The 21,968-nt window shown below is 43.4% G+C and overlaps 1 protein-coding gene across 2 annotated transcripts in view; it reads left to right on the top strand.

Moving 5' to 3' along the window:
* Positions 1–21,888, top strand: part of LOC140906552 (carbonic anhydrase 3) — a 34,176-nt gene extending 12,288 nt beyond the window's left edge. The window contains exons 4-8 of one of the 2 annotated variants that reach the window (XM_073330663.2): positions 2,192–2,284; positions 4,088–4,153; positions 5,781–5,936; positions 17,775–17,873; positions 21,772–21,888. In XM_073330663.2, the coding sequence (XP_073186764.1) occupies positions 2,192–2,284; positions 4,088–4,153; positions 5,781–5,936; positions 17,775–17,873; positions 21,772–21,873 (516 nt within the window). In that variant the 3' untranslated portion in view covers positions 21,874–21,888. The remainder of the gene's footprint in view (positions 1–2,191; positions 2,285–4,087; positions 4,154–5,780; positions 5,937–17,774; positions 17,874–21,771) is intronic. The other variant, XM_073330664.2, reaches the window with a different exon arrangement.
* Positions 21,889–21,968: the final 80 nt, after the last annotated feature.

Here is a 21,968-nt window from a genome sequence, read left to right as displayed (position 1 = left end):
CAGGACTAAGATTTGACCTCTAGGTCTGTGTATAGAGGAGAATGAATTTTATGGAGTGATTTGGGCTTCACTAGAGTGTAATTGGAGGCCTCGGGCTATGCTGCTTTTATCCTTTGTAATAAGATGTTGCATCAACAGAAAAATAAATTAAGTAGGGCTGTCAAGTGATTAAAATTAAATGCGATTAATCGTGCGATTAAAACATTAATTGCAGTTAATCACACTGTTAAACAATAGTAGAATACTATTTATATAAATATTTTGGATGTTTTCCACATTTTCAAAGACTGATTTTAATTACAACACAGAATACAAAGTGTACAGTGCTCACTTTATATTATTTTTTATTACAAATATTTGCACTGTAAAAATAAAAGAAATCATATGTTCAATTCACTTAATACAAGTACTGTAGTGCAATCTGTTTAGCATGAAAATTAAACTTACAAATGTAGAATTATGTACAAAAAATAACTTCATTCAAAAACAAAACAATGTAAAACTTTAGAGCCTACAAGTCCACTCAGTCCTACTTCTCGTTCAGCCATTCTCTCAGACAAACAAATTTGTTTACATTTGCAGAAGATGATGCTGCCTGCTTCTTGTTTACAATGTCACCTGAAAGTTCTCATGGCACTGTTGTAGCCAGCATTGCAAGATATTTACGTGCCAGATGAGCTAAAGATTCATATGTCCCTTCATGCTTCAACCACCATTCCAGAGGACATGCATCCATGCTGATGATGGGTTCTGCTTGATAACGATCCAAAGCAGTGCAGACCAATGCATGTTCATTTTCATCATCTGAGTCAGATGTCACCAGCAGAAGGTTGATTTTCTTTTTTTGGTGGTTTGGGTTCTGTAGTTTATCCATTGGAGTGTTGCTCTTTTAAGATTTCTGAAAGCATGCTCCACACACTGTCCCGATCAGATTTTGGAAGGCACTTCAGATTCTTAAATCTTGGGCCCAGTGCTGTAGCTATCTTTAGAAATCTCACATTGGTACCTTCTTTGCGTTTTGTCAAATCTGCAGTGAAAGTGTTCTTAAAAGGAACAACATGCTGGGTCATCATCCGAGACCACTATAACATCAAATATGTGGCAGAATGTGGGTAAAACACAGAGCAGGAGACATACAATTCTCCCCCAAGGAGTTCAGTCACAAATTTAATTAACACATTATTTTTTTAACGAGCGTCATCAGCATGGAAGCATGTCCTCAGGAATTGTGGCCAAAGCATGAAGGAGCGTACAAATGTTTAGCATATCTAGCACGTAAATACCTTGGAATGCCAGCTACAAAAATGCCATGCGTTTTGGCAAGAATTAAATGTGCAGGAAGGAGGTGCTCCTGTGGGTTTACTCCCCCTTTATAACCTTTAGCTCAGCAGTTAGGGTACTTTCTTGGGTTGTGGAAGACCTGGGAAGACCTGCTCTGGAAAAGACCTAAAACAGACCTCCCCATTTCACCTAAAATTCATATTTGATTTAAATCAAACCAATTTTTTAAAAATAGTATTTGGAACTGCTACTGAACTTCAAAATCAGTTGTTTGTTCAGCTCTCCTGAAAATATGTGTTCACATACCAAGTGGTATTAGAAGCTATATAAGTCCTCTGGAAGGATAAATAAATGTTGAAAATTTTCCTGAAAACATAGTATTACAGAAAGTAGAAGTGGGAAAGGGCCACCTTGTCCATTCCCTAGTAGAGCAGACAACTACAGAGTAATAATTTATAAAGCACACATGAATTAGGATTTTTCTTTTAGAATTTCATTAACCTGAAAATCCAGTTGAGATTCAACACATCAATGGATAACTTATATATTGCACATATGCAATTACATGCATGGGTAAGCATCTCCTCTATTACATGATCTGATTAATTTTAAGCAAGTTTTCCAATATTTTGTGCAGTCTCCCTATTCTAATTTTTACACTTTGTTTAAAAGTAAAATAGCTGACAAGTGATTGCTACAAAAGCACAAACACATGGAAGAGCTGTAGAAGGTATAGGGCATATTTATACATATTTTCTTTTTGTGGAGTGATACATTTGAGGCCCAATCCTGTATTCCCTGTTCACCCTATTGAAAGAGGTTTGGGTGCACAGTGAATGCAAGATTGGGCTCTTGGTGGCTTGTTATTGCAGAATAATATTTATTAATGTTTAATTGTATTTGGTTACAGCTTCATTTGATACACTGGTATTCAAAATACAGTAATTACGCTGAAGCTTTGAGAAACTATGATGGTGTGGCTATTTTGGGTATTTTTCTGCAAGTAAGTAGAAAGAGCTCATTCTTTCTTTGTAATATTGCATACATTTGTTCTTTGCAGGAGAAAGGTTCCTGCTCTGCTTTTCAGTATTGTATCACATTAGAGGACATGTTCAGAATGGTGGATTATGTTCTGATGTGAATAGAGGGACTGAGGAAGACATCCTAACCACAGGGTGTACTCCTCCTGCTCAGGGGGTGCAGTGTCAATAGCGGGTGGCTGTCCAATAGCAATCAGGGGTGCACTGTATTACTCGCTGACTGATTTCTATATCCGGGATCTCTCCAAAAGATTCCGCTTTAATCTTCCCGTGAGAAAAACATGCCAAAAAACAGCATGTATCACTTGTACCAGATTTACCTGGTGGGTGTATAGTTTTAGTTTCAAATGGTGGGTTTTAGCCACTCATTTCTCATCAATGTTAATTAGAGATAGACCCAAGTTCAAACTCTGAATTGGGATCCTGATCAAAATCTTCTCAGTCTTCAAATCCAAGGTTCTGGTTCAGCCCATTGCAGAAATGGGTTCCAGCCAGGAAGTTTAGATTTGGTCCAGATTCAAACTTCCTCCTAATTGTGGAATTTGTTCCAAGATTTTTGTTTGGGCTCATTTCTAATATCAATAGACAAAAATCTGAGGTCCTTCCTGAGTTCTTTAGCTCTATTCAGGCAAAACTCAGTGGGTCCAGTAGTAGTTGTTTAATGAAAGACCCTCAGATGTTGAAAGTCTGTAGTGATTTTTCTTTCACATTATGATTTCTGTGTCTGTTATGAGAATGAGGAATGAGAGCACTGGCTATTAGCAGATGTAATAGGAGCCGGTGCTGAGTGAGCTTCTCCACACATCTCTGCAAATATACCCTGAGCCTTTTTAGTATATTAGAGTAAATTAGGTAAATTTTAATATTTACCAGTCAAATTATGTGGTGGTCTTGTGAGAAGAGACCGATTTCTGAAGTTTTCTCTGATGCCAAACTTCAGTGGGTGTTTGGTTTACATGGGACTCACAACGAGGCCCAAGAGAATAAGGACAAATTTGTGTTACTGGTGACATGAACCATGTTTTAAGCCATTCTTTCAGTGATGAGAAGTTACATTACTTTTAGATTGTGCTACCCAGGGCCTTCCCATAAACTGTAATCCTATTCTGAAATACAGAGAGTCCTATTATAGTATTTCTTTGCTCTTCTCTTCTTTTCTTTACGTGAGATCAGATCCTTTGCAGAGATATCAGCTTTCTGCTCATATTTTCCCTGGATCCTCAGCTTGGCATATAGTTGTATTTTTAATAAAGTCAGGCTTCTGCATAAGGGCTAAAGCATGCATTTGGTAGGAGAATTACCATCAAATGGTACATATGCATGCTAAAGAAACTATACATTTTCTATTTGTTATAAGTCCAAAATTGTGTGAACTGTGAAACTAATTTGCTACTAATCCTCCGAAATTCTTCTTTTGCATCAAGTTTATATTCAATACTGGGAGCCCACCGTGCTCTCACTTAAGTCAGTGGTAGTCATACTAGTCACTTCAACTGGAGCATGATTGAGCCTGGTATGTTGTTTTAGCAAATACTACTATAATGAAAAATCAAGCAATGATTTTTATATTATTCAGGGTGTTTTTCCCCCTATCAGGTGTAACATTTTGTTATTGTTCCATACAAGATGTTCTGAGAATGTTGCTAATTAAACTGACAGATGGGATGGGTCAAGTTCAGTTTTTCATGTAGTCGTGACCTATAATGATGAAGGGGAAAAAAGCAGCTGTCATATCTACTTTTCAACTCTTGCTTCCTGCATTACAGGTAGGAAAAACTCCCAAACCAGAGATGAAGAGAATTCTTGAAGAAATAAATGGTATTAAAACAAAGGTAACAGAACAGTTTTTATTATATTAGGTTAACTGAGTAGCTGCAGTAGGGAAAATCAGAAAGCCAGATTCACTAGTCTGCTCTGGCTGCTTTGCACTGTTCCAGCAACACATAGCAGCCAGCACATTCTGGTGGCTATGGCCCGGAATATCTTTTTTTCTTTAAGGAGAAATGTAATTCCTCCTCTCATTTCTCTAAGGTCCCGCATTGACTTCAGTGGGCTTTGGATCAGTTGCCAGGCAGCTCTCGTTGATAATTAGTACAACTATCATTGCAAACTCTATCCTAAACTGCTTTTTAAATTAATTAATGATCTAAGGGCCTTGTCCCATACTTGTCCCATTATATAGGCAGAACTCCCACAGAAGGGAGCTCAGTTTGCATACGAATTATAGTATCAGGACTATGTTTAACACCGGAAATAAATGCAACCACTGGGTGTTTCCTAAAAATATTAGTCTATGACCAACATTGGTGGGGTTCATTCTAATTCTACTAAAATAAAATTCACTCTTCAGAATACATCTGACATTGATTATGTCACTCACCTTTTTAAGAGTTTGCTTCTGCAAGATGCTGAGTACTGTGTATCCAATCCAGCAAATCACTTAAGCCTGTGCTTAACTTTAAGCACGTAAGTAGTACCATTGATTTGCAGGGTCAAGTCCTGAACCTCTCCACCAGCTCCCCACTCTCCATCACCTCAGCTTTAAACTTCTTTGCCTTATCTTCAGTCCCTAAATAACTCCACCTCTCCCTGCTTAACCAACCGTGAATCATTTATTACTCTGTCCCTTGCCCTCTTTGCTCTGCCCATAATGCCAGAGCCACCATTTCTCTCTTTTTTCTTAATGCCTTTTTTCATGCCATTATCTACATGTGGAACAGCCTCACCACTGTAATCAAAAGTTCCTGAATAAGTGAAGAGATCAAACACTGTCAGATACTATGTTAAAAAGACAACAGTGATACCAGCCCCATTACATGGCAACTGAGACTGCCTGTCAGATTTTACACCATGTTTTAGTAACAATGGAAACCTAGCTGTTCAGTTTTGGATAGTGGAATCCAGTCATGATGCATATATATCACAGAAATCCAAAACTGGGCTGTAGCTATTCTGAAAAAGAAACAGTTCAAGAAAAGCAGAGAAAGATAAGAGCATGAGCTAAGGAATTAAAATCAATGCACAGCATCTTGAATTTTATTTGTTATACTTTTTTTTCTTGGCAAAGTATAAATCTGAACAAGGCTACATATTTATGTATTTATAGGACGGGTTAGTGAAAATATATCCTGGACATAAATATTTCATGCACAGTCACAATTGTTAGGTAACAGTACATTATGGTGACAAGTTCTAAGAAGTTACTGTACTTAATTACATCAGTGGACACTTTGATAAAGTGCATCTTATTTTATTTCTTTGGGAAATCTCAGCCTTGGACTAGTGGTCATTTCTAGAAAAGTAAGTTACAGAGCAAATGTTTGAAAGGAGGTGGTCAGCCTCTTACATAATATTGGACATTTCATTAATTCTTCCATGGAAACTTGACTCTCTCTTTTTAAGCAAGCTCAGTGTCTCCATTAGTGTTATTAAAGAGATTTCTGTTTTATTTATTTGAAGGGAAAAGAGGCTCCTTTTTCAAACTTTGATCCATCAATTCTTTTTCCTAAATCTTGGGACTATTGGACATACCATGGCTCCTTGACTGAACCTCCTTGTGATGAGTGTGTTACCTGGATTCTTTTGAGGGAACCTATTATTGTCAGCCCAGACCAGGTAAACTTCAGCTGGACATTAACCTCCCTACTGTCGTGGTTCTCTCACAGTTTCGGCTTATTTATTTATATGCCATATCCCAGCCCTACTCTTTCAATAAGAAAAACTCCCCTTGGAGTTAATGGGAAATTGCATGAGTAAAGACTGGGTTAAAATAGAGTAAAAACTGAACTTCAGGATTGGGCCCTTCTGTTAGTCACCTCCTCAGCTGACTTTAGTAGAAGCACCATTGAGACCCCTAAAAGAGCTGCACAGGACTCCAGGCTGCTAAAGGTATGTCTACACTGCAGCGGGGAGTGAGTCTCCCAGCCCCGATAGATAGACTTGGGCTAATGGGGCTCACGCTAGCGTGCTAGCAATAGCTGTGCAGATGCTGGGGCACTGGAGGAGGGACCCAGGGGTGAGGGTGGGTGGCTAGCTCAAGCCTCCGCCAGTGCCACACAGCTATGAGTCTACCTATCCAGGCTGGGAGGCACACTCCAAGCTGCAATGCAGACATACCCTATGAGCCTATCCACCCACCCCAGTTCCTTGTCTGTCTCTCCACATTTGGAAAATTGTTGGTTCCAGCTCCTAAATTCCTAGACCATGTTGCTGGGAAGGGTCAGGTCAGAGGCCACAGAGCTTCACAAATCAGTGAGATTGTAACAGACTGGGGGAGAATAGGAGGGGTCACAAGGAAGCAGGAGGTGATCAGAGAGTGTTTGTGTGGGTTTTGTGGCTACCAATGTGGAGGGGGCTGACTGTAATCAGGACTATTGTAGATTGAAACAGGAACAGTCTTTCTCATACATCAGCCAAAGAGGAGTGGCAGCTTTCCCTCTGCTTTCCTCTTTGTCTACTCTCCCCTTTACTTAAACTCCGGATTGTAGATGATGGAGCTGGATGTGGCTCACACATGTTATTTGCCATAGAGCCTTGCAAAACCGAAGCCTGCACTGTCCAAACACCAAGCAAATTAAATTTTAAGCCACTAACCTAGATACTTATGTGGCGTGATAAATCAGCAGAACATTTAGTGCATGTAGAAAAAGCTATAGTTATATTTGCTTAAACCATTTCAATTCCAAAGAGGTTTTTCAATTTATAACTTTCTGAAACTTTCATTTTTCAAGCAAAATGTCCCAGGTCTGTTCAAGTTGATTTTTTTTGTTTTTCTTTTTTGCCTTTTGAAAGTTTGAGCAAAACGACTTCAGACATTTTTGAATGAAAAGAGAGTGAAACAGTACACTTTTTTTCATGGAGTGTAGTGATTGAGGCAAATAATAAATAGTCAGCTATCTCATTCATTATCCATTACATGTGCTCATCTAATTAAAAACTGTTTGTAATGCAACCTCAGTTTTGGCATTTCCAAATTTCTGAGGGATTCATTTTGCAGCCACAATGTTCTTTCAATATAGTCTTATTTAATATTTCAAAAGGTTCCTTCCTAAAATCCATAGGAATCACATTTTAACAGGTGAAATAATATTTTTTTAACAAATGGTACTTATAAAATAACTTGCCCCACATTCTAAGTGGCAGCATGTAACAAATAAATTAATGCAAATTTTGTAATCCTTTTAAATACATTTATGGAAATGTTCATGGCCAAATTTGAATAAACAAAAGCAACAACTTCAGAGAACCTTCATTTCTCCAATCTGAAGGCCTCATGTTAAACATAACAGTCTCATAGCAGAAATAAATATTTTTTGTAAATTTCCACACACCCTAGTATACTCATAAAGGTGCTTAAATGATTGAAATTGGATGAAAATGACCAATGACCTCCTTGGTGATCTCAGATGTAAAGGTCAGTTTTCTAATCTAGGATTCAGAGTAGCAGCCGTGTTAGGCTGTATCCACAAAAAGAAATGGAGGACTTGTGGCACCTTAGAGACTAACAAATTTATCTGAGCATAAGCTTTCGTGAGCTACAGCTTACTTCATCGGATGCATTTAGTGGAAAATACAGTGGGGAGATTTATATACACAGAGAACATGAGTATAACATGTGTGTAACGTTCTCTGTGTATATAAATCTCCCCACTGTATTTTCCACTAAATGCATCTGATGAAGTGAGCTGTAGCTCACGAAAGCTTATGCTCAAATAAATTTGTTAGTCTCTAAGGTGCCACAAGTCCTCCTTTTCTTTTTAATGTAGGATTGTTCCCATGCTCAGCAGTCCACAATGAACGAGTCCCGAAGTTCAAGAGTCAATGGGAACATGAAAATTCTTTGAGTCAGACAGTGAGTGAGTGACATGTTACACATGCACGTAATAGATACATGTAGACATATGTTCTTATCCTAGGATCTCAAGGTGTTTTATGACTACAGTACACATAAGCCAATGCAGGCATCTCTGACACTCCATACGGATCCTGGCAGGCATCAGTGAATCACACAGCACTTTATTTCCAAATTATTATGTCCTGATACATTTGTGGCTGCTTAGTTTAAAAAAAAACTGAATGAGTGGAGTACAGTGAAATCACCAGAACTCAGATCTGACTTGAACCTTAAGAGGAAAGCTAACACAAGCACCTGTATGACTGCGTTTTACATAGCTCATTCAAATACAGAGCCAGTCTGGAGGTCACTTCCTTATTTTTCTTTGTTTGTACCAAAATATAAAGGCATTAGATATTTGGAAGGTTCTCCTTGTATGCAAAATGCAGATTGGCTCTGGTCAGTTTTCCTGGCACAACGACAGATCTGGTTAGAGCCTTATTACTGACTCAGCTGTTTACATCACAGGGGATCATGTACGGGTTTATATGAAACTCCAGTGTAGGTATAGCTATCAGTGAACAGCTCTGTGTTGCATCAACAATAAAAATGTCAGCTTCCTCTCCTCCCCTACTTTAATGGGTTGATCTTAGTGTGAAATTCTTTTAGATTGCAACAGCTATGTGCCGAATCATTGATCCAACTTCATCTGATGTGTTTCTGATCTATACTCAGACTGCTCTTCTTTCTAAATACGGCTAGTAACAAGTTTGGGTAATTAATTGTTCTCCAGGCAGCCATCAGGTCCTGTGTGTAATCTGCAGGGAAGCACCTTGATCTGCGCATCAGAAGACATTGATCATTTCTACAAAGTGGATAATTAGTACCTGTAGATGGTGCTTTGTCATTCTGCTTTACAGACAGAATTATTATTAGTAATATTTTTATTGCAATAATGCCAAAGAGCCACAGGCAAGGACAAGGGCCCCACTGTGCTTGGCACTGTATAAACACAGAACAAATCAACAGTTCCTGCCCCAAAGAGTTGCAGTCTAAGGCCATGTCTACACTGCGGGCACTAGAGCAGCGCAACTATGGCCCAGTACTGATGCCGGCAGTAACCCCAAAGTGGAAACACAGCCTAAAGTGATGGGAGGGTTTTTTTCTATCACTGTAGGAACTCCACCTCCCCAAGCAGCAGTAGCTAGGTCAATGCACTGCGTTGACACCTGGCATTAAGTCAGCACCCCTGAGCTCTGTAGCTATGTCTACCTACATTTTAAATATAGACCAGGTTTAAGTAGTCTTCACCTGAGAGAGGTTCACAGGCTCAGGCCCTTAAAGATCTCTAATCCTCGAAGTGTGCTAACATTGCAGGCTTGCTGGCGATAATTGTTTTAAGTGCTAATCCCTTTGCCACAGAGACCAAGATAGTGTTCTTGTATGGCTGAGATACTGAGGGCAAATTTTCCGGTGTGCACCTGGAAAGATGTGCTCATCCCATATGCGTTAAGCCATGCAAACAGGTAGATATGTACATCGTTACCCAATCCACATACTATTACTATTTTATTTCTATAATATCCTTGGCATGCCTGGCACTTTTCAGCAAATGTATATACTAACCCTCCTAGGTGCACCCCAGTGTGGGGGCATGGGTCCAGCAGGAGTGGGTTGCATGGAAATAGGTATCACTGGGTGCAAAAACAGGGAAGAACATTATCAAGGCTTGAGAAGTACCTGGAAAATGTTGTTTGTGGCATCACACAAAGAGAAGATAACCCTGGATTTTTAATGTTTTCACCAAAAAAGAAACAAACCGAAGGCCCAGCTTCTAATCCATCTAAAGCATTGCAGGGGGCAGCATCTTGCTATCTTAATATTGCTGACACTAGTATTGAGTCTTCCTACTGTTCCACAGCAGAATACAGTCTTGTGCCTCAGCTCATTACTGAAGCAAAGGATTTGTTGGAAAATCCAGCCCTAAGGCCTTCTCAGAAAGGACCAAATCCTGACTCCTCCCCCACAACCCTGGAGGACTCTATTCCTATGACCAAATGGTGCAGTTCTTGTGCTGAAAGGGAGGGGATAGGATTTGGGGCCCCTGCATAGGTGGTGCACACCCCTTGCATGTCACAGAACCCTGCAAACCAGTGCTCCCTGCACCCCATCACATTGAGCTTGGGGGCAAGACTGAGCTGGAGAAAGCAGGGGTGGAACCAGTGGATCTCTGACTATGTGGATCTATCTACTGTAAATATTTATGTAATGCCACTGTAGTATCTAGGTAATGGGTCCCCTGGCTATTCTAATCCTCTGAGGGTAGCATGCTGGCCATGAGGGTTACTGCAGCCAATGCAACTCTATGGCCTTCGGGGGAAAATTTCTTCAAACTGGCAGCTCCAGTTTATAGCCCAGTCACTCTGATGATGTTCTGGTTAAAGCACTGGGCTCAAAGGTCAGAATTCTCAAGTCTGAGAATTTTCATTTTGGTGCAATTACTCACTGTGTATTTTCCTTTTATACTGCACTGGCCAGATTTCTCATGGAACGGAAAACACATGCCTCTGTTCTACAAAATAGAATTCTTCTTCGAGTGATTGCTCATGTCAATTCCAAGTAGGCATGTGCGTGCCATGTGCACGATTGTTGGAAGGTTTTCCCCCTAGCGGTACCCTGGAATGGTGCCTTAATGGTGGTGTATATAGGTCCCTGCCGACCCGCTGCCTCTTCGGTTCCTTCTTACCGCAGGTCATTGGAGCAGCTTCTCTCTCTCTCTCTCTTATGTTTAGCATGTAATCCCCTAGTGGACTGTTCTCCATTGTTTTCCGTAAATAGTTCAAAAAATGATTTGTAATTAGTATTAGTAGTTAGTTAAGTATCAGTTGGGGGTCCCCCCCATCTTGTTTCCCCCCTGAGGAGTGGGGCATGCATTGGTCTCAGGGTTTCAAGCTGTGCAGGTCCTGCCTGAAGCCTGTGCTTAAGGGAGACCCACACGACTCCTGCCTGAAGTGCCCTGGAGAGGCACACCAGTCAGACAAGTGTAAAATCTGCAGCAGCTTCAAGCCCAGAACAAAAAAGGAATGGAACTTTTGGCTAAAACTCCTCCCAATAGAGTCAGTCCTTCACCCCCTGCCGACCCAGGTGGAGTCCGACCCTAAGCCCAATGCTTCGGTGCGCAGCACGCCAGCCTTGGTGCAGGAAGCTTCAGTGCTGAGAAAAGACTTGGCTAAGGACTCTCAGCACTGCCATTCCCCGGTGCTGAAGATCGCCCCTAGTGCAAGCACCAAACACCTCCCATTCGCCAGTGCCTCACAAGAAAAAGAGAGCAGACAGGAGGTGCTCCCCCACTAAAGTAGTGGAGTGGGCAGGCACCAATGGGGTGCATTCCACGTCGGGACACCTGGCCTCAGCCCCACCTATACCAGCACTGTTGACTCCGGCCTCTCTGGGAAGTCCATCAAGTCCGGTCCTGGTGGACTCCCCAGTGCAGGAGGATGATATAGACCTCCCATCCACGCTGCACACGTTTGAAGCAGCCAGGGACCTGATCGTGATGACAGCGCAGTCCCCCCCCCATCCAGCACCAGTTCACACACCGGTGACAGTTCTACAAAGAGGCACTGTGGCCTCCCGGGGCAAGCTTATGATGATGCAGTGCCATTCACCATCACCATGGCACCGTTCCCTGGCACCGTCTCAGTCCACTCTGCCCTGGTCACTGGGATCAGACTACTCTTTGGAGTCAGAGGTGGACTCCTATGCCTCTAGGTGAAGCCAGTACTGTTCCCAGCACCGCTCGAGGCACAATGAAGGGCAACCATTGCTCATGATATCCTGGCCTCCACAGTGGCAGGGGCTGACCCAGTGACCCTTTTGGACACCGTGGGCCTACCGCCAAGTCCAGGACATGGGCTTCAGATCCCTGTCAGTGGGCTTCAGAGGTGCAGATCCCTCCCTCTGCCACCTCAGTGTCCCGGGAGCCTCCTCATGAACAAGAAACTGACGCCCAGGTCGGCGCCAACACCAGTGCAGGGCCCAGCATCAGCACTGGTACCAAGACTGGTGTGGTACCAGGAACCAGCACTGTCCCCAGCACCACCCAAGGGGTCACCATGCAGGGGGATTCCTGCAAGCCAGAGGGTCAAGAAGACCCAGTGTCCCTGTGGTCATCATCCTCATCCTTCCTGAATGAGGCTGTGGGTGGGTACCTCCACCACACTGCCTGCCATGGACACGAGGACGCATCAGGACCTGCTCAGGAGGGTGACTCAGAACCTGAATATGCAGGCGGAGGAGGTCTCAGAGGAGATTGATCCTATGATGGATATTCTGGCTCCTGAAGAGCCTTCGAGGGTGGCTCTGCCCCTCATTAAGACATCCAAAAGGTGTTGTGGCATACACCTGTGTCTATTCCCCACACAGCTAAAGGGGTAGAATGCAAATACTTTGTGCCATCTAAAGGGTATGAACACCTATATACTCACCCATAGCTGAACAGTTTGGTGGTGGAGGCAGCCAACCACAAGGAATGGCAGGGACAGCCAGGGCCCACCCCCAAGTCCAAGGAAGCAAAAAAGCTGGATCTCTTTGGTCGGAAGGTATTCTCCACCAAGAGGGCTCCAGCTTCGCATATCAAACCAGCAGGCGGTTCTCAGCCATTATTGCTACAATTCCTGGAACACCTTCTCCAAGTTCCAGGGATTGCTTCCAGAGGACTCCCACTCTGAGTTTGGGACAGTCCTGGAGGAGGGCAAGGTGGTCTCAGGAACCTCCCTACAGGTTGCCTTGGACTCAGCAGATCTGGCCACTCACAAGATGGCTACTGCTATAGCTGTGAGACGCAGCTCATGGCTTCAGGTCTTGGGGCTCCCTCATGGGGTCCAGAATAGTATCCAGGACCTACCCTTTGACTCTTCGGGACGCTTTTCAGAGCAGACAGACTCAAGGCTCCATAGCCTTAAAGACTCGCGGGCAACCCTTAAATCCCTGGAGATTCACATGCTGGCCCCGCAAAGGAAGCTGTTCAAACCTCAGCCCATTTCTCGCTTCTACTCTGCTCCTCTCAGGCAGGACTATAATAGGAAATGGGGCAGGAGTAACAGGAGGCGCCCATCTCAGTACTCCTCAGGTCAGGGCCAGGGGGCAGCAAAATAGCACTCAGCCTCAAAACTGAACTTTTGAAGGTACGCCTGAGGACGGAGCACCAGTTCAAACCCCGGATCCTTCCCCTCCTTTTGCAGATCATCTATCCAATTTCTACCATGCCTGGTCTCAAATAATCGCAGACTGATGGGTCTTGAGCACAGTAGAATTGGGATGTTCTCTCCAGTTCTGTTCCCTCCTGTCTTCCGACCCACCATACCTGTTCCTCTTCAGGGACCCTTCTCATGAGCAACTTCTAGTGCAGGAGGTGCAAGTGCTCCTGCAACTCAGGGCAGTAGAGGAGGTTCCTCTGGAGTTCAGGGGTAGGGGGCTCTACTCCTGTTATTTCCTAATCCCCAAGGCCAAGGGTGGGCTAAGGCCTATTTTAGACCTGCAAAACCTCAACAAATTCATGAAGAAGTTGAAATTCCACATGGTCTCCCTGGCTTCCATCATTCCCTCTCTGCATCCAGGGGACTGGTACGTTGCCCTTGACTTGAAGGATGTGTACTTCCACGTGTCCTTAATGTTGTCCCACAGACGGTTCCTACGATTCCTGGTCAACAGTACTCACTATCAGTTCATGGTCCTTCCCTTTGGCCTCTCGGTAGCCCCTCGGGTGTTCACCAAGTGCATGGCAGTTGTGGCAGCCTTCCTACAGAAGCAGCAGGTGCAGGTATTCCCATACCTGGATGGCTGGCTAATCAAGGGCCACTCTCTGACCCAAGTGGAGGACCACATGAGCCTGCTGCACACAACATTTCTCCAGCATGGCCTCATCCTGAACATGGCGAAGTCAACCATAATTCCCACTCCAAGAAGGTACCAATGAATTTTATCCTTTGACTCCACTCAGGCCAGGGCCTTTCTTCCAGAATCTCATTTCCTTGCCATGAGCGCCATCATAGAGGATCTCAAAAGGTTCCCTATGACGACCGCGAGAAATTGCCTAAAACTGCTAGGGCACATGATGGCTCCGTCCCCTTCAGGCGTGGCTAGCCCGAGTGTACAGGCCAAACCAAGACCACTTAGACTGGTCACGATCACTCCTTAGGTCCTTGAGGCCCTCCGGCGGTGGCTCAATCCACGGACAGTCTGTGTGGGAATACCTTTTTCCAACCCTCAGCCCTCGCTATCACTAGTCACAGATGCATTGGCAATGGGATAGGAAGCGCACCTAGGTGGACTCAGGACTCAAGGTCTATAGTCCCAGGCAGAAATTTCACTGGACATCAACATGAGGGAGCTGCGTGCGGTGCGCCTCACTTGCCAGACATTTCAAACCCATCTCCGGAGCAGATGTACTCACAGACAATACTGACAGACAATACCACCGCGATGTTCTATATAAACAAACAGGGTAGTGGAAGAAGCCTTCTTAATTGCCCATTTGATATATTTGGAGGCATTGTATCTTTCAGGCTCACAAAACGAACTGGCCGATCACCTCAACAGGTCTTTTCACAGCCACGAGTGGTCTCTCCTCCCGGACATGGCGATCAACATCTTCCAAAGGTTGGGATCTCCCCAGATAGACCTGTTTGTGACACAAAGCAACAGGAAGTGTCAGCAATTGTGCTTTTTCCTGAATCATGGCCTGGACTTGCTCACAGATGGGCTCCTCTCATGGAAGGGGAGCCTGCTGTACTCGTTTCTGCCTTTTCTGCTGGCACATAAGGTCCTCCTCAAGGTTCAATGGGAGAAAGCATCCTTGATCCTCATAGTGCCAATGTGGCCCCATCAGCACTGGTTCACCATGCTGTTAGACCTATTGGTGGACATGCCTGTAGCCATGACTATGGTTCTGGACTTGATCACACAGGACCACGGCCACCTTCAGCATCCCAACCTGAAGTCTCTCCACCTCACAGCATGGAAACTCCATGGCTGAACTCGTTAGAGCTCATGTGTTCCGTCCCGATTAGGAAGGTCCTCCTTGGCAGTAGGAAACCCTGCACTCGTGCCACTTATCTGGCTAAGTGGAAGAGATTCTCTGTTTGGTCCCTACAAAAGGGCACTCCTCCATTACAGTCATTGGTTCCCTTCATCCTAGACTATCGACTCTACCTGCAACAGCAAGGTCTGGCAGTGTCTTCAATCAAGGTGCACCTGGCCACTATTTCATTTTTCCATCCGGGCTCAGCTGGGTGGTCAGTATTTGCTAACGCTATGGTTGGCCGCTTCCTCAAGGGGCTAGACAGTCTGTACCATCAGGTACGGCAGCCGATTCCCCCATGGGAACTTAACCTGGTGCTCTCAAGGCGGATGGGCCCGCCCTTCAAGCCCGTAGCATTGTGCTCTCTACTTTACCTTTCTTGGAAGGTGGCATTTCTAGTGGCTATAACATCGTCCAGGAAGGTGTCTGAGCGCAAGACCCTGACGTCCAAGCCCCCTTACACTGTGTTTTATAAGGATAAGTTACAGTTGTGGCTGCACCCAGCGTTCCTCCAGAAGGTGGTTTCGCAATTTCACACAAATCAGGACATCTTTCTTCCAGTGTTCAGCCCTAAGCTGCATGCTAATGGCAGGGAACGCATGCTCCATTCCCTGGATGTCAGACGGGCATTAACTTTTTACGTTGAGCGGACAAAGCCATTTAGAAAGTCGACACAGCTCTTCGTCGCCATTGCTGAGTGAATGAAAGGTCTTCCAGTTTCCCAAAGGATCTCTTCATGGATTACAACCTATATCAAGGTGTGCTACCACCTATGAAAGATACCAGCCCCAGCGTTAACAGCATACTCCACAAGAGCACAAGCTTCATCTGCAGCATTCCTGGTGCAGGTCCCTATTCAGGACATCTGCAGGGCGGCGACGTGGTTGTCTATTCACACTTTTACATTGCACTATGCCATTACACCTCAGGATAGAGACAATGCCATGTTTGGCAGAGTGGTCCTGCAGTCTGCAAATCTGTGAACTCCGACCCCTTCTCCAGGGGACTGCTTGGGAGTCACCTACTTGGAATCAACATGAGCAATCACTCGAAGAAGAAAAAACGGTTACCCAGCTTTCCTATCTGTTGTTCTTTGAGACATGTTGCTCATGTCCATTCCAAGACCGACCCGCCTTCCCTTCTGTCAGAATATCCAGCAAGAAGGAACTGAAGAGGCATCAGGTCATCAGGGACCTATATACATGGCCATGAAAGTGCCATTCTGGGAGCTCCACAGCCGATCTGATGGGTACCACTAAAGGAAAAAACCTTCCAACGACTGTGCATGTGGCACGCGGACACCTACTTGGAATGGACATGAGCAACACCTCTTGAAGAACAACAGTTAGGAAAGGTAGGTAATCGGTTTTTACATTCCTTTACTACAAGTTCTAGCAACAAAACCTTGGTAAACCACTCTTACTTCCTCTCCAGCCACATAAGCTATTCTTACATTCTGATTGATCCTGGGGCTGGAAAAAAAGCCTTAGGTTGTGAGGCTTACGGAGCTGAAATTATTCAGCTTATTGAAGCTGTAAACATGGTGGACCAGTGATCTGAGATGGTACAGGGAGTCCTTTTTCTAGATGTCTGGCTTGTGTGCCTAGCTCACATGCCCAGGGTCATACTGAACACCACATTTGTGGCTGGGAAAGAATTTCCCCCCACATCAGATTGGCAGGGACTTTGGGGAATGGGGGGAAGAGTTTGCCTTCTTTTGAAGCACAGAATATGATTTTCCTGAAGGGATCATCTGTGCCTATCTCGCCTTATCAACTCCTTGCCATTGCAGCAGCACTGGTGACATCTTGATCTCTCCTGTTGTCTGCTGGTGGCACACAGTTTAGTGTCTAGAAGACTGAAATGCTTTAGTCTAACTAGAGTCTTTGGGTTTTTATAGTGGGATCTGGGTAAAATTTAATGGCCTGTGTGTACAGGAGGTGAGACAAGATGATCTAGTGCTCTCTTCTGGCCTTAAACTCTATGAAACTGTGAATGCAATATACAGCGAGCTTTCAAGTTCATGATGGATTTGTTATTGTGTTTCAGATTCATAATACAGTTGATGCACTTTTCATTGCCCTTTGAAGATATAAGCTAACTATTCTGAAGACAAGGTGTCATCATGGCTCATGTCACCCTATATACTCTTTCCCTTGCCTCCTTGATCATGGAAAGTAATATCACAGCAAAGAAATTTTATTGAAGTTCCACAGTGCAAGAGGCAGGCAACAGCTGCTACCACTTGCACATGACAGAGCTCCCTAGGTTGAGGGTTTGTGGGGACAGGTCATGAGTAGGCCAGAGAAGAAGCCAGGCAGAGATGGAGAATCCACTGTTACACAGGTCTACTATGTAAGGATCCCCAGAGTCTATTCCAGCTATTAGGCTGTAGTAGACTCCATGCAGTGGCTCCTGTGACTTTGTAGGAAGATTCCTCTCCAACCCCCAAAGCTTGACCCAGCCACAGTGGTTGGTCTAGACCTGGATTTGCCCCAAGTGAATTCCATATTGACATTGTTATTTTGCTTCTTTGCAGATGGCAAAGCTCCGTAGCCTTTCCATCAATGCTGAGACGGAACCTGCTCGCCCCCTGGTGGATAACTGGCGCCCTCCTCAGCCTCGGCATTTCAGGATGGTGAGAGCCTCGTTCCAATAAAATCTATGCTGAAACTGGGTGTCTTTGCGTGAGGCAATGCCTGCATCCCAAAGCCTAGTTAGCTTTGTGCCCTCTCCTGCTCTTCCTCTGGATGCAGTGCTGCATTTCACAGTCCAAAACTCTGCATAATGAAATGTGATGGGTCCCCGACTCTAATTTTGAGATGTCAAAAATTACTCGAGGCAAATTTGAATCTTTACATGAAAATGTGGAATCTGTGTTTGGATCTCAATAACAACTGTGTTGACTTTAATAGTAGCATTTATATGGCTATTTCTAAGGAAGAAAAATGGAATAGTTACTAATGGCTAGAAAAGGCATTTCTCCATTAACCTTATGGTCTTCAGCGCTTGCCTTTTTCCAGACCAAAGAGGTTTCCAATTAACAGAAACAGAGTCATTTGAATTTAAAATGGGCGACATGTGTCAAATTCTGCTGTCAATTGTACTAGCAATCCAGTAGGGAATACCAGGTGTAACTGAGGGCAGAGTTTTCTACTTTGTATTCATATAGAAATACGGAGAGTACAAAGACTCATTAAATTTCCATTGATAATTAAGCAAGTTAAGATTTTAATGAACTGAGAGATTAATATTGTACAATTTTATGTTGAAAACTGAAATCAAGTTGTCATATTCAGGTTATTAAATGGGGGGGAGGAGAGAGTTCCTACTTTAATTATTGTAACAACGGACTTATTCTTGTTAGAGTGTCAATATTCATTTTAATGTTAAAGCAACTGAAATGAAATGAATTTCAAGAAATCCCAGGATTTTCTTTAATTTCCTGCATTTGTAGGTCTTATCAGTGGATGAAAGTGAATAGATTCTGTAGAAAACCCTTTAGCATCCTAAGAGTTACTTAGTCCCCATTTTTTCTACTGTACCATTGTCCTTACATATCTGAAGGCCAAATTCTGCCCTCGTATACCTATGCAATTGAGCCTGATGTCGGTGAGATTTGCTTGCAGGAATCTCTGTTGGACTTGTGGTAGCAAAAGCAATAAAAGAGTATTGTATGACTGCACTTGAGGTAATAGCATTTCTGCATTACGCGAACCAACACTAATGAAAGCTCTTTTGTAAGAAATGGTGTTTGGGGTTTTATTTCTAATTTTGGGTAACAGGAAAACGCAACAGACAAAAATACTTGTCAATGTCCTCCTAATACATCTCTGTATACATTAGGGATGGATAAGATTGTAGTACCTAACCCTGGCTGTTTGTACTGCAAGGTACTGGCATGTTTTTTGTGTGTGTGTGACTTCAAGGAAATAGCATCTCTAAAATGAAAAGGAGTACTTGTGGCACCTTAGAGACTAACCAATTTATTTGAACCTAAGCTTTCGTGAGCTACAGCTCGCTTCATTGGATGCATACTGTGGAAAGTACAGAAGACGTTTTTATACACACAAACCATGAAAAACTGGGTGATTATCACTACAAAAGGTTTTCTCTCCCCCCACCCCACTCTCCTGCTGGTAATGGCTTATGTAAAGTGATCACTCTCCTTACAATGTGTATGATAATCAAGGTGGGCCATGACCAGCACAAATCCAGGTTTTCTCCCCCTCCCCCAACACCCTCTCCCCAAAAAAACCACTCTCCTGTTGGTAATAGCTTATCTAAAGCGATCACTCTCCTTACAATGTGTATGATAATCAAGGTGGGCCATTTCCAGCACAAATGCAGGTTTTCTCCCCACCCCACTCCCCCAACACACACACAAACCCACTCTCCTGTTCGTAATAGCTTATCTAAAGTGATGACTCTCCTTACAATGTGTATGATGATCAAGGTGGGCCATTTCCAGCACAAATCCAGGGTTTAACAAGAACGTCTGAGGAAGGGGGAGGGGGAGGAAAAAACAAGGGGAAATAGGTTACCTTGCATAATGACTTAGCCACTCCCAGTCTCTATTCAAGCCTAAGTTAATTGTATCCAATTTGCAAATGAATTCCAATTCAGCAGTCTCTCGCTGGAGTCTGGATTTGAAGTTTTTCTGTTGTAATATCGGAACTTTCATGTCTGTAATCGCGTGACCAGAGAGATTGAAGTGTTCTCTGACTGGTTTATGAATGTTATAATTCTTGACATCTGATTTGTGTCCATTTATTCTTTTACGTAGAGACTGTCCAGTTTGACCAATGTACATGGCAGAGGGGCATTGCTGGCACATGATGGCATATATCACATTGGTAGATGTGCAGGTGAACGAGCCTCTGATAGTGTGGCTGATGTTATTAGGTCCTGTGATGGTGTCCCCTGAATAGATATGTGGGCACAGTTGGCAACGGGCTTTGTTCAAGGATAGGTTCCTGGGTTAGTGGTTCTGTTGTGTGGTATGTAGTTGCTGGTGAGTATTCGCTTCAGGTTGGGGGGCTGTCTGTAGGCAAGGACTGGCCTGTCTCCCAAGATTTGTGAGAGTGTTGGGTCATCCTTCAGGATAGGTTGTAGATCCTTGATAATGCGTTGAAGGGGTTTTAGTTGGGGTCTGAAGGTGACGGCTAGTGGCGTTCTGTTATTTTCTTTGTTAGGCCTGTCCTGTAGTAGGTGACTTCTGGGAACTCTTCTGGCTCTATCAATTAGATAAATTATTACCAACCGGAGAGTGGTTTTTTTTTTGGGGGGGGGGAGTGTTGGAGGGGGAGAAAACCTGGATTTGTGCTGGTAAGGCCCACCTTGATTATCATACACATTGTAAGGAGAGTGATCACTTTACATAAGCTATTACCAGCAGGAGAGTGGGGTGGGGGGAGAGAAAACCTTCTGTAGTGATAATCACCCATTTTTTCGTGGTTTGTGTGTATAAAAACGTCTTCTGTACTTTCCACAATATGCATCTGATGAAGTGAGCTGTACCTCACGAAAGCTTATGCTCAAATAAATTGGTTAGTCTCTAAGGTGCCACAAGTACTCCTTTTCTTTTTGCAAATACAGACTAACACGGCTGTTGCTCTGAAACCTGTCATCTGTAAAATATGGTATTTCATCACAGCAACTGCTAATTGGCACTTTCCCCCACTATGATGTCACTTGTGTGTCTCTGCTTCAAGAAAATCCTCATTCCTAATAGCATTTACTTCTCGTTTGATCATATACCATCCTTGATCCTGCCAAAACCCATATATTCAGAAGTATTCTGCTTGAAATTTTCTGAACTGATCTGGCTCGTGTCTAATGATGACATTTCACTCTCAATTGCACATGAACTCTAGTTTCCTACAACGAAACGCATGATCGAACTAGATGAGCTGTTGGGTCACTCTGAATTTAACTTTTAACCTCTGCTTCACCTCCACACGTCACAGCCCACAAGCCTGACTGTTTAAGAATGGCATTAGTAGCTTCTTTTCCCTGAAGACATAGAATAGATATTCAGTAAGTCACAACGAGTCCTGTTGAGGTCTAAAAAATATCAGGTAATAAATTATAAGGAGGCAAAAGTAAAGTCACGTAACTGATTCCTGTAAGCCTGGAGAAAAGCCAGCTGGGCCAGTTCCAAATAATTCCCCAATAGGAGCCAATGGGTCTGGAACTTCCCTCTTCAGTTCTAATGCAAAATTAATTTTTCTGTCCTTACACACACATCTGGAGAGGTAATAGATTAATGCAGGATATTTTGTCACATTATTAGCCCAGAATACATCTGTGTATGTGACCGATTCAATATAAAAGCAAGCATTTAACAATGTTGGGTGAGACACAAGAAAGTATTTTAAGAATAACATGAGTCTGTTCTTACTTCATTCGTGATATTGGCGGGGGGGGAAAGCCCAGTTCTTTAACTCTGAATTTCCTAGTAGCTTGTACGACAACCTTAATAGTATATTTTAAATGTATTATTAAATGTGATAAATATCATTCTTTTCTTTCAGGAAGTAATGCTTACGAAGGTTATGAAATGTGTACTATGCATACAGAGTATGCATGTTTCCAAGTTTAATGTCCCAGGACCAGATCACTTCTTTCCTTATTAAAGTCAGTAAAAGAGGGAATCTTCCTTGTTATTTACCATGAGGTTGAGTGCAGTGTCTGTTCCTCCCATCCTCCCCTCAATTGCAAGATGATGGCA

The sequence above is a fragment of the Lepidochelys kempii genome, chromosome 2, assembly GCF_965140285.1.
Source record: "Lepidochelys kempii isolate rLepKem1 chromosome 2, rLepKem1.hap1, whole genome shotgun sequence".
NCBI classification, from domain to species: Eukaryota; Metazoa; Chordata; order Testudines; family Cheloniidae; genus Lepidochelys; species Lepidochelys kempii.
This window is presented reverse-complemented; position numbering and strand designations above follow the sequence as displayed.